Source organism: Camelina sativa, chromosome 13 (genome assembly GCF_000633955.1).
Source record: "Camelina sativa cultivar DH55 chromosome 13, Cs, whole genome shotgun sequence".
NCBI classification, from domain to species: domain Eukaryota; kingdom Viridiplantae; phylum Streptophyta; class Magnoliopsida; order Brassicales; family Brassicaceae; genus Camelina; species Camelina sativa.
Window position 1 is genome coordinate 2,454,153 of NC_025697.1, and position 12,241 is coordinate 2,466,393.

A 12,241-nucleotide genomic window follows, 5' to 3' on the forward strand; every position below is an offset into this window, starting at 1 on the left:
ACCTGCATTAGACAATGACACCGTAACACAACGTACACGAGCATTAACGGAATGGTTAAATTGGTTATCATACCTATTAGATATTTTCACTTATATAAAAATTCATGTGTCGTCACATTAACTGGATCAGCACAAAATCATAGTCAATGAAACAAGAGAAGATGCATATATTATAGTTATGTGAAAAAAGAATACTACCAATTAAAAGTCATATTTTTCATAATAATAACGCAACCGGTTGATTAATGTAATTCTTGCTATTATTACTCCGTGACGTAAATAAAAAAAAAATAGTTATAAAAACTTAACTGCTACGAAAATTATGAAAATTATGAAAAATCCGTGACCTGATATCACCGTATCGTTAAGTGGTCTTCTACTATTCTTCATACATCAACACTGCAAGGCTTGGCGATCCTATATTTCATGGCGTTCTTTCCGACCATAACTCCGGCAGCACTATTCCCAACGTTAATAGACGCCGGACAATTCACGTGGAGGTGATATTCACCGGTGATGAAACTTCCGACTTTCCAACGGATTTGGCCGAAGAGATAGAGCGTCAACTCGATCGTACCAGGTTGGTCTTGAACGATAGGCAAACCGATGACCGAAGAAACGGGGACGGAGTTTCCACCGATGATAGGAGACCACATCTTGGTTTCTTTGTGTCCCTGATAAGTCGGAGAGATCGCAGTCTGCCAAGTGATCTGTTGGTTATGGTAAGAAGCGTAGACGTTGAGACGGTCGTAGTAGATACCGATCTTGTCGTTAGGGTTTTCAGAGGAGATAGAGACTTGGAAGTTTGAGTTGAGGATGTTCAGTGGATTGCCGGAGATGTTGAAGTTGGAGACGATGGCCTCTTCAAGGGAGAAGCGTGGCTTCGACGGTTGAAGGACTACCCAAACTAGGAAAACTGCGAGAATGATTACAAAAAGGATTACAAAGAGTATTATGACTGGAAAGAATTTACGGCAGCCGGATGAGTGGCTGTGGTGAGAGCCACATTCTTTTATAGCCATGTCGGACGAAGCTCCGGTGGTCGTATAGGATCGAAGGTTTTGGTGGTGTCGTACAGAGAAAGAGCTCTGGGTGGCCTTTTTATATAAAAGAAACGTATATTCTCGTTATAGAAAGTTTAGTTTAATAATGATAAATAGAAAGTATGGTAATGCAAATATTATGAAATTTGGAAATCAAATATTATGAAGGGATTATATTATTTGGTATTATACGATAGGAAAAGGAAATTAATGGTAAAAATAGAAGAAAGAAGTAACAGGAAAAAACGATCTCTAGACTTTTTTTCTGTTTAAACTTTAAAGGATGGTAACTTCATGGAAAAGTAAATTGACCCACCAAATATATAAACTTTATAGAAATATAGATTTGTACATTATACATTTAATTAAGAAAGGAAATTGTACATTAATTCCATTTAAAGAACAAAAGAGATGAAATTTTTACCCTCTTTTTTTTTTGTATACACTTGTTATAATTTTTATTAACATTTGTCCAAAAAAAATAAAAATTATATTAACATAGCCTCATATTATGTTTACAAAAAGAAAACGTATTGGGCTTTGCTTTGGGTTAATAAATAGCCCAATGGCCTTTTTGGGCTCACCAATTGAAACGGCGTCGTTTAATTGTCTGGGCGAGTTAGGGTAGTATCGTAATAATATACTATTTTTATCACTTGTGTGAGAGAGAAGAGAACAACATAAAAACCAATCACCGATAGCTCTGACTCCGAGCGCCGGGACGAAGGAGGAAGCCTCTAAATTAATTAGTTGCCGTCGTCTCGCCATGGCCGTGAAGGCTTCTGGATTGATAGGGAGATCAGCAATCTCAGTTCATCTAGACTTCTACTCGTTTCCTGTGAAACTCTCATGCTTGAAACTTCCCGTCACTTCTCCTCCAAAGCCACTGGTGGTTTTATCAGTGGCCTTATCGTCGTCTCCGGCAAGAACAGTTGAGTCTCCTCCGGTTGGTTACCGGAAAAATGTTGGGATTTGTCTCGTTAGCCCATGTCGAAAGGTAGCTTCTTTTCTCCCTTTATATCTCTCTCTCTCATCGCTCTCTCTATCTGATTTGGAACAAATTTTGATTTTGAATTGGTTTTGAATTTGCAGATTTTTACGGCGTCAAAGATTCATATTCCGGATACTTGGCAGATGCCTCAGGTGAATCTTCTACAAGCTCGTCCTTTTGTTTTCTGAGTAGTTTGATTGATTTGGAGAGCTTAGCTCTCACTTGTCACCTAGCAAGAGCTCCTTTGTAGTGTATTGAGTGATAAAGTTCTTATCTTTATTGCTATGGAGGTATTGGGTTTCACATTTTAGGGGATTGTTCATTTGAATATACAAAGTTGTAACTTTGGTAAGGACCAAATGCAATGACAATAAGGATCTCAAAACGGGCAGTGAGGATATTAGAAAGTGAAACTGAGAAGTAGGTTAGGCTGGAGATTCACCAGTTTATCAATATTGGCCATAGGTTTATTAACTCAGCTTGTACAGGGTGGTGCTGATGAGGGAGAAGATTTGAGAAACGCTGCCTTTAGAGAGCTGAGAGAAGAAACAGGGGTTACCTCTGCGGAATTCATTGCGGAGGCACGCTTTTTGACATCTCTCTCATAGTAAATTGTTATATCTATTTCAACAAGATTCATTTTTAATTGCTTTGTGTATCACCAAACTGAGCTTTTGACTATTGTAAACATCTAGATTCCAAACTGGTTGACCTATGATTTTCCCCGAGAAGTGAAGGATAAGCTTAACCGGAAATGGCGAACAAGCTACAAAGGCCAAGCTCAGAAGTGGTAACAACTAAAGCTTATAGTCTAACATATCTGTAGAAACAATCCCTGTAGCTGCAAATACAAGATATAAACAATTGTTTGTTCATTGATGGTTGTCTGATACAGGTTTCTCTTCAAGTTTACTGGCAAAGAGGAAGAGATAAATCTCCTTGGAGATGGTACTGCAAAACCAGAGTTTAAGGTGTGGTCGTGGATGCTACCAGAACAAGTGATTGAACATGTGAGTGTAGTTTTTGGCTTTAGCGTACACTTATTATACTTGTGTGTGTGTGTGCCTGAATTGTGGTGCCTTATCATCATTCTTTCTTTCTCTGACAGGCTGTATATTTCAAGAGACCTGTCTATGAGCATGTCATAAAGCAATTCAACCCTTATTTTATGGATGAAGAGAAGGTTTCCATGGACTCGTCTAAAGATTGAATGTGCCCGACAACAAGATTCACCAAGTGAATACACAGAGTAGGAGGAAAACAATCAATTCATTATACAAGTTTCTCTTGAGCACCGTTATTATTATATATGAAAATTGAATGAATCTACTTTATGTTCAGACATTGATCTTGTAGTTTGATACTATATATATAAATCCTCACGAATTAGTTAATTGCTGATGATCCAGAGAAAGACCTTTGAGATACAATTGGTACTCCCTCTCTTTAACACGTCATATAGTAGTTGCCTGCAGCCTTTTGCATTGTGTCCTCGATCGACCCTAACTTGTTGACCCTTGGTGTAACGTTAAAGCTCATCCGATCTCGTCTGAATGTAATATCTAGATGCTGCAAGGAAAGGAAAAAAAATACATGTTTGTTTGCTTCGTTGAGGATTCAGAAAGTATAAATAAGTGACTAACCGATAAGAATATGTTCATCCCGTTGACAAGTGGGAGTGGAGGGTTAGTAATACACATGGTTGGTGATATCTTATCAACCACAATCACTTGGTCAGCCATATAGGTCGCCATTGTTAAGTCATGCTCCACAACAATTGCGGCTTTCTCCATGCGTAAAACGTACCGCCTTATGGCCATTGCAGCGTTGATTCGCAGCTCTGAGTCTAGATACGCACCTGGCTCATCGATCAGGTAGACACTCGCAAACTGCATAGGAACAATTTTTCTCAGATAAGTAACAAAATGTTATCAAACTTTTGAGCTTTTATGATTGAAAAAATTGTAAATACCCTCCCAAGGCAGATAGTTAAGGCAACTCTCTGCGTCTCCCCACACGAGAGTGAGTCTACTTTTCGATCAAGCAACTGCTCCATCTGAACCGGTTTCATCACATCTGATATGAAATCAGGATGCATGTCTGCCAAATGAAGACTCAGTTCTGGCAATTGTCTGACAGTACACTCACCCTTCCAAGCAATTCTTTGCGGTTTGTATGAAACATAATCCATCGGTTGGAAATTTTCTACATTGTCTGGCAATTGTCTGACAGTACACTCACCCTCATGTTTCATTGTTGTGTCTTTATCCAAGTCCTTGGTAAGATGTGCCATGCGCCCATGCCTAGAAAGAAACAACATCACAACTGTGTCATAACAATTCTACTCTGGCAATCGATGACAAGGTAGAACATACAATGAAACATGAGGTACACAAAAAAAGAAGAGTTGCATTACGTCATAAGTTCTGTGTTTACCTTGTTTCAAACTATAAAATGTTCTTCGACAAGAATGAATCGAGAGAGATTTGGCTTGTTCTGTTTTTTTTCTTTTCTTTTTCTTTTGTTGGTTGGTTCATGGTTGTAACTTGTAAGAAAGGGTTTATATATACACCTAGAAAAAGATCCATTCCATTAATAGAAATCAAATCCTTAACTTTATATTTTATTTAAATATCTCTAGTTTGTTTATAAATCCTCACCGATTAAATGAATTAGGATACAACTTTAATTAGTACTACAAGCTCGTATTAAATATTTAAGACTCTATAATAAAGTAAACTAAACCCTTAATGAAAATTGAAAAAGTTATGTACCTTAAATTTATTATGCATTTTCAATAGAATACCTTTTTCAAAAAAAATAATAATAAAAATTGAAAAAGTAATTTTTTTTTTTTTAACAACATAAGATTGACTCAAAGAAAAAGTAAATTTAAATAATCTTAAATAAAAATAATATGAAAAAATTGAAAATATTAATAATTGTGAGAGAACTAAAATAATTTTAATTAAACCTTAAACCCTACGTGGCCTTTGTCTTTTTTCTTCTCTTAAAATCGTCGCCGGCGGTTAGTGGGGGTTACTCAGGAAGAGAGTTACTTAAAAAATAATATATAATATTAAGAAAGAAGAAAAAAAATAAGAGAATCGGTGCTTGAGTTACTGGCTGAAGAAACGTTACTCTTAACAAACAGCCAGTTGTCATATTTCTAATGGTTGCCATTAATAAAAAATAAAATATATATATGTATGATTAAAATATTAATTTTTTTTTTTAAAAAGTAACGGTTGCAGTGGTGATGGTCTTATGATTGTAACAATTGTAAATACTCACATTCGCAAGGCACATAGTAGTTCTGGGCATTCGGTTAACCATTCGGTTTCGGTTCGGTTGTATTCGGTTTCAGTTATTTTGGATATAGTAATATAGTAACCATTTGGATATTTTTGAAATTTCGGTTCGGTTCGGTTCGGTTTCTTTCGGTTTGGTTTCGGTTTGGTTATTTAAATAAATAACCATAACTAACATAAATTATATTAACATTAACCAAATAAACCAAATATAACCAAAACTAACCGAATATAACCAAAATTAACCAAATATACAATAACAAAAATACAAAAAAGGGAAAAATATGGATTCAATTTTACAAAATAGTATTTAACTTTGTAAATTCAAAATAATAACATTTACATATATTGATTATTTAAAATATTTAATTGTTTTGAATCTAGAAATAATTTATATTTTAAGTTTATTTTATAGTTTTGCATAATATTAAGTATATAATATTTGATATCTTCTAGGTTTTCGGATATTTCGGTTAACCATTTAATTGTCGGTTCGGTTCGGTTCGGTTTCGGTTAGTTTGGATATAGATTTTTACTAACCATTCGGGTATTTGAAGAATTTCGGTTCGGTTCGGTTTAGTTTTTTTCGGTTCGGTTTCGGTCGGTTATTTGATTATCGGTTATTTTGCCTAGCCCTAACAGATAGTTAAGGCAACTCTCTGCGTCTCCGGACACGAGAGTGAGGCCACTTTTTTCCCTTAACATATTTTTTATCCCTTACAAGGCTTACTTTTTTTTTTTGTTAATGAAAATTGAAAAATTTATGTACCTTCAATTTATTATGCATTTTCAACAGAATACCTTTTTCAAAAAAAAAATAATACTAAAATTGAAAAAGTAATTTTAAATAAAAATAATACGAAAAATTGAAAATAATAATACTTATGAGAACTAAAATAATTTTAAAATAACCTTAAACCCTACGTGGCCTTTGTCTTTTTTCTTCTCTTAAAATCGTTGCCGGCGGTTTCCTCAGCACCACCGCGAAATCGGAATCGTTTTAGCCGGTTTGATTTAATTAAAACATCTAAACCGGTCTAATTAAAAAGGCTAACCTTAACCGATAATACAGTCCTCTCTCTTTCTCGTCGCTCTTCCGCCACCACCTCTGTCTCCGTTATTAGGTTTTTGTGAGACTCTTCTTGACTGAAGAGTTTTTATCCTCCGAGATTGTTTATCTCTAAGCTTCAGAATTTGAATAGCTTCTGGTGTTTTACGTAGCTGTATAACACAATGGTTCGCTCCAAGGCTCCTGCAAAGAAGCAGCAGAAGAAAGGAATTGATTTCAAGGTTGCGTTTTTTTTTTTTAACATCGCTGTTGTCTTCCATGAATCTTCTTCTTCTTCTTCAAGTGTTTGATGAATTGTTCTGATGATGTTTTGTTTTATTTTGGCAGAAAATTAAGAGAAAGCTTGGGAGGAAATTGCCTCCACCAAAGAATGCAACTAACACTGAGGTTAAATCCAAAGGTATCTGCTTTCTCCTGCAAATTTCAAACTTTTTTTCTTCCCTTATTAGCTTCTCTGCGTATGTAAGGTTGAAACTCTCGTTGTTTATATTGCAGCAATTATACTTCCTGAGCAAAGTGTGGCAGCTGAGAAGAGTGGCTTTGCTACAAGTAAGAAAGGCTTGACCTTGATGGAACTTTTGAATCAAACTCCACATCACAATGCCAAAGTTCGCAAAGGTCCTTCTTTTTTTTTCCTCTCTCTCTCTCTCTTACTTATGAGTAAATTATGATTCCCTGCTATGTTGTTCGGTTGATCAGTTTTTTTGGTTTTTCTTTGTGTAGAAGCTTTACATGGTCTCAAAGACATTTTTAAGAATCATCCAGCTGAGCTGCAGTCACTTAAATATCTTATAGTACAGACACTCGCGGGACGCGTTAGTGATACTGATAATCTAGTGAGAGATACTTTTTATCAATTATTTGAGACTGAGATCTTTCCTTCTTGTAAAGAGGTATCAGTTCTTCTCCTTTTTTTTCTCCACTTGTTCCGAGATGTCAATTTGAATTTTTATTTTGGTTTATAGTCTGTTTCTTATGCATAATTTTATATGTGTGAATCGATTCAGGATAACCAGGGCCCTATGGTGTCACTTTTAATGCCAAGCATATTTATCGCTATGGTTAATTCAGCGATTGATGTTCGTTTGATGGCTTTCAAATTTTTCCACCTTGTTGTGGAGTATTACCCGTCTACCTTTTCCCTGTATGCTGAAAAGGTGACTACATTTGATTTCTTGGATTATGACACAGACTGTTACATTTCCAGTTTTTGCCTGTACTGTTTCTTTTTTATACCTTTACTCTTGCAAGAGTTTCCCTGAGATTTCTAGCTGTTACTTGTTGCAGATTCTCGAAAACTACAAAGATATCATTCAGAAGAACCATTTTTATGTGCAAGATAAAAGCAAGCTAAAGGTAGCTCTGTCAGGGTTGGCACATTGCCTGTCGCTTTTGCCATGTGATGAGAGTGACATCGAATCACAAAAAAAGGTATCTATTCAATTTCCACTCCGGATGACTCCAAAGTTCTTGTTCATGACAGGAAGTAGCATAGCAACGTATATGGTTATGCCATTTCTTTTTTTGGTGGTCTATCTTATTAGAAGAGTTGATATATAGAATGCATCTATATCTTTAAATCAGAGGGAACCATATAGAGAGCAAAATCTACCTCTTGGAGAGACTATAATATTTTCAAAGAAAGATGACATTTGTCATCAAGTTTCCTCTAATATTGGTGGCACTGTCTTATGAAATTAGTCCAGAGATCCTTTGTATTTATTAAGATGTCTTTAGTTTTAAATACTTGCCTAATCACTCTGGGAATGTGCTCTGTTTTGCCTATTCTAACCTGTTCGTTTTACATTTTGTGCCCTTTTTTAATCTTTTGTAGGGACCTTTACGGAATGAACCGCTACTCGCCTATGAGCAGGATGCTGCAAAAGAATGTGCTTGTATGTGCCATCTATCTTCTTTTCTCATCAATAAGTTATCGGTATATGGCTTGTATCATGTTTTCTTGAAGATTATGCACTTTGCAACCGAACAACTAGTCCATTTTCCTTTGCCATCATTCGTCTCTAGTAAAATCTATAGATTGTCTCTGCAAAGCTCTGAAGAAATTAGTAGCTGTTGCATATTTAATGTTCCATCGCCTGTTTTCTTCTTTGCTGTCTCTCCTCACAATTCATGTTCCATGGTTTGGATGTAGAAATTTCGCCACTTAGATTTGATTTTCTGGATAAATTGGTAGTACCAATCAACTAATCTCTCGTTTACAATGATATCGGCACTGAATAAATGGTTCCTTTTTCTATGATTTTGCATGTGCTGAATTTACGCTAAACATGTTTCTTTGTGTTCTGTCAGATTTTGCCCATGTCTCCGAAAGATTGAAGGATATTGTTGGAATCTTAATCAATTGTTTCGAAGATTTCATTCCATTGATTCATGCTCCGCGAGGATTCGATGCACCATCATTTAACTGTATCAACCATATACTTTGCAGCATAGATTATGCAATCAAATTTTCCATTCGTAGGCACACTCAAAGACATACTACAAGGCTACCTGCATCTGAAGAAGTCACTCTGATGATATTGGACCAAGACATTACATCATTGTTATCAAGAAAGTTACTTGGTTCTTTTCCCCTCAATCCAGAAAACAATCTTTCAGAAAAGGTGTGAAAATAGTTAATTGAAATTCTTTTATGGTTATCTTTAGGTTCTCCCTGCCTAGTAAAGTACTCTTATTTACTTGCCAAATAGTGACATTAGCAAAAAAAAAGCTTGTATCACATGCTTGCTTTACTCTTCTGTCTAAAATTCCCCTTCCTGATTGCAAAGCATTCCCTTCCTGTCATCATCTGTATTCTCCATATGATTACCATCATCTGTATTCTCCATATGATTATATCTTATGTGTTGCTTATTATTGTATTAGATCTTCCTAACACTAGTTGATTGTCTGTTGACAGATTGATGAAAGGTACTTTATTCTCAACAGTGGACTGGCAAAAATCTTTTTGACAGTAAGTGAATGGAGCCTCTTTCCTACTGATCTTTCCAACAGATTTCTGGAATTTGTTGAGAATACACTACTAGGCAAGGTTAGCTCTCTCACTACTTTACATTAATATATAACTAAAGCTGATTAGTTATTAGTTAACTTTTTTTTTATGTCCGTCCCTCTGTCTGCATTGTATCTGATAAACGGCAAAATCTACACGGAAAAAAGTTCCTCACTGCGATTTGCGAACATTTATTTTACAGATCACCAGGAGCATTAAGTTTCACGAGAAGACTTTACTTGCACTCTTGCCCTTTTTTTCAAAACTTATATTGAGGGTGGACCGTGATTGGAGAGATAATCTTCTGCAGGTTCGTCTAAGATCCTTTGAGCAATTTTAGTTAGGCAGGAGGATATACTTAATTAATTAGTTCCTTCGATAGCTAGCAGTTACATCATTTTATATATGATTGTTGGTATTACGTTTCTATCTTCAGGCATTTACTACTACCTTCAGCGTTTGCAAACCAGAGTCAACACTTAAATTAGCCTGCATTTCAATTATCAGAGACGTGGTTATCCCTGTAAGTAATTTTTCCATGATATGTTGTTCAGTCTTGGATATTGGCTGACTGTTTCAACCTGACTTTACTTTCCACGCACATTGAAATCTAAAATCTGTTTCTTGTAATGTCTGCAGAATGGAGATATCCATTATCCCAATGCAAGTGATCCAACGGTAATTAACTACAAGAATGCTTGGGTCAACAAACTTCCATCACTGCTTAATCAGTTGGGTGATAAGCATCCAGAATCTACCCAGGTAACCCTTAGTACATGGACCCGTTTTTGATCAACTAGGACGGCATCTCCTTTTCTCGTTTATACCAATTTGTAATTACTTCAGGTTGTTTTGCAACTTTTGCTCGACCTTGGGGGAGTTGGGTGTCTGAATCTTTGCCCCACATGTGAAGAAGATATCATATACTTCTTCATACCTTGTCAGGGAGAAGGTGCAATTCTTTCTACAAAACAAAAAATGTGTTATGAGATTCTGAGTGTCACTAAACTAAAATTGGACTGGTCGGTTTCGTCATCTTTTTGAATTATACAGGTGATGTACATGGTGGATCTTTTGCAAGTCTCCCTAGGGACGTCCAAGAACTGGCTCTTTGTTTCCTTTACTACTTCACCATAGACAAATTCAGCTCCCATATGCTGAAAGCAATAGTTTCATGCTGTCTAAGTGAGTATAACATTTCATTCCCCATGCTTTTATTCAACTTTAAAAATGGCTTCTGTTGATGATAGAATAACAAAAAGGGTAATTGACCCAACTCAATGTGTATTGCAGATCCACAACTTGAACCAGCTGTGTTGTATCGGATAGTAGAAATTCTTCACACTGCCTATAGAGCTGGACATATTCAGATAACAGATCATTTTAGCTTCCTAATCACATTAATTGCACGTTTCAAAGTTGTCCCAGGTACTGTCTGGAATCTGTAAAAATAAATAGAATACTTTTGAACTTATTTTAACTTTTTGAAAAGAATTCGGTTTGAGCTTGTTTGAGTGAGAATCATGCCTTTTTATGTTTGGTGAGAGCTTACCTTATTACTTTTATGCTACTTTTATGCTCATGCAGAGAAATTGCAGTTAGTGATGGAGTGCAATGAGCGGGAGACATATTGTGGCACGTATGAAGCGCTTACAAACCTTGTGTGCGCATGTTTGTCAGAAATGGGTGATAGTTCTCTTGTTCTCCAAATTCTAGAGAAAGTTTTACTAGAACAAATAGTGAGTTTATCTTTTGATAATACTTACATCTCAATGCATGGTAACATTATCATATAATAGCATTGCAAATACTTAATGAGATGTTCTTCTTGGTACAGATTGTGAAGCCTGCGTTGGACAATGGGTGTGCCATACTCAGGATGATCTGCGCGTTGGACTCCAAACCAACCAGACTCTCTGAAAGCAGTGTAACCATTCTAAGTGAATTCTTACCGGAATACTTGATCGACATAGTCAATGTAAGCACATTCCTGTTATACACTTTTACTGGGTCCTCATTGTTTCATTTTTAATCTTGGGATTGACACATCTCTCTGCACTCTTCTTGCAGTGTATACCAGAAGATAAGGAGAACTCTTACCTTTACATAAAAACATGTCTCTACTACTTAGTGCCTTGTTATTTCTTGTTCGATCGAAGCTCCAAACTCACAGAACAGGTTCTGAAGAGAATGCAATCGATTGTTAGTGAAAACACTAAAGCGCTGGAATCGGTGCAAGACAGGGAGAGCGGTCGAATCTCATTGAATTTGATACAATGCATAGTCTCTGTGATCCTGCTGATGCACAACGATGTCAAAGTTAGGAAGATCATATTGTCATCCAAGTCAGAGATCGGTTTGATTCTGGAAAACGTTGTCACTTTGCAGGTATCATTTCTTACTCTCTCTTATTGTTACTCCAAAAACCGCAAAAATCGTTGGCTGATCAGTTTTAGCTCTTTAACTGCGCAGTCCTCAGAGAGCACAAGCTTGACAGTAGAAGGAAAGCATATGATGAAAATTGCGGGAGAGCGACTTAGGATTGCATCCAAAAGCTTACTCGCATAATAATAAGTTCCACACAACTGTAACATAAAAAATGATTTGCGTTCTCTTTTCACAAACCGATGCTTAAAAAAAATACAACTTTGCTTTGCTCGCTTTGGTAAAGCGACAATTTTTGATGGCAATAATTATGCAATAATTATGTAGAGCTTAATTAAAGTGAAAAGAGTATATTATTATCCCCAATTAAAACTATGATAAGTCTTCTTCACATGTAAAAGGGTTTAAACACATAAAGCAAGAATCCAA

The 12,241-nt window shown here is 36.0% G+C and overlaps 4 protein-coding genes across 4 annotated transcripts; 2 read left to right on the forward strand and 2 right to left on the reverse strand.

The window, feature by feature from the left end:
• Positions 387-1,022, reverse strand: LOC104737862 (NDR1/HIN1-like protein 12). The gene has a single exon (XM_010458115.1). It carries the CDS (start codon positions 1,020-1,022, stop codon positions 387-389), a length of 636 nt encoding a protein of 211 aa, XP_010456417.1.
• On the forward strand, positions 1,723-3,428 carry LOC104734640 (nudix hydrolase 27, chloroplastic). The gene is made up of 6 exons (XM_010454256.1): positions 1,723-2,040; positions 2,136-2,186; positions 2,523-2,615; positions 2,730-2,824; positions 2,930-3,044; positions 3,143-3,428. Exons 1-6 carry the CDS (start codon positions 1,810-1,812, stop codon positions 3,242-3,244), a joined length of 687 nt encoding a protein of 228 aa, XP_010452558.1. The 5' UTR covers positions 1,723-1,809; the 3' UTR covers positions 3,245-3,428.
• LOC104734641 (ABC transporter E family member 1-like) lies at positions 3,460-4,571 on the reverse strand. The gene is made up of 4 exons (XM_010454257.2): positions 4,471-4,571; positions 4,007-4,337; positions 3,678-3,923; positions 3,460-3,603 (listed from the first exon to the last, which is right to left on the reverse strand). Exons 2-4 carry the CDS (start codon positions 4,325-4,327, stop codon positions 3,481-3,483), a joined length of 690 nt encoding a protein of 229 aa, XP_010452559.1. The 5' UTR covers positions 4,328-4,337; positions 4,471-4,571; the 3' UTR covers positions 3,460-3,480.
• LOC104734642 lies at positions 6,404-12,151 on the forward strand. Its single transcript, XM_010454258.2, has 19 exons — positions 6,404-6,635; positions 6,742-6,814; positions 6,910-7,032; positions 7,138-7,307; positions 7,422-7,571; positions 7,702-7,845; positions 8,249-8,309; positions 8,725-9,038; positions 9,335-9,466; positions 9,630-9,737; positions 9,864-9,950; positions 10,067-10,189; positions 10,274-10,379; positions 10,481-10,612; positions 10,721-10,855; positions 11,015-11,166; positions 11,265-11,405; positions 11,498-11,815; positions 11,900-12,151. The coding sequence occupies exons 1-19, from the start codon at positions 6,579-6,581 to the stop codon at positions 11,993-11,995; spliced, it is 2,622 nt and encodes an 873-aa protein (XP_010452560.1). The 5' UTR covers positions 6,404-6,578; the 3' UTR covers positions 11,996-12,151.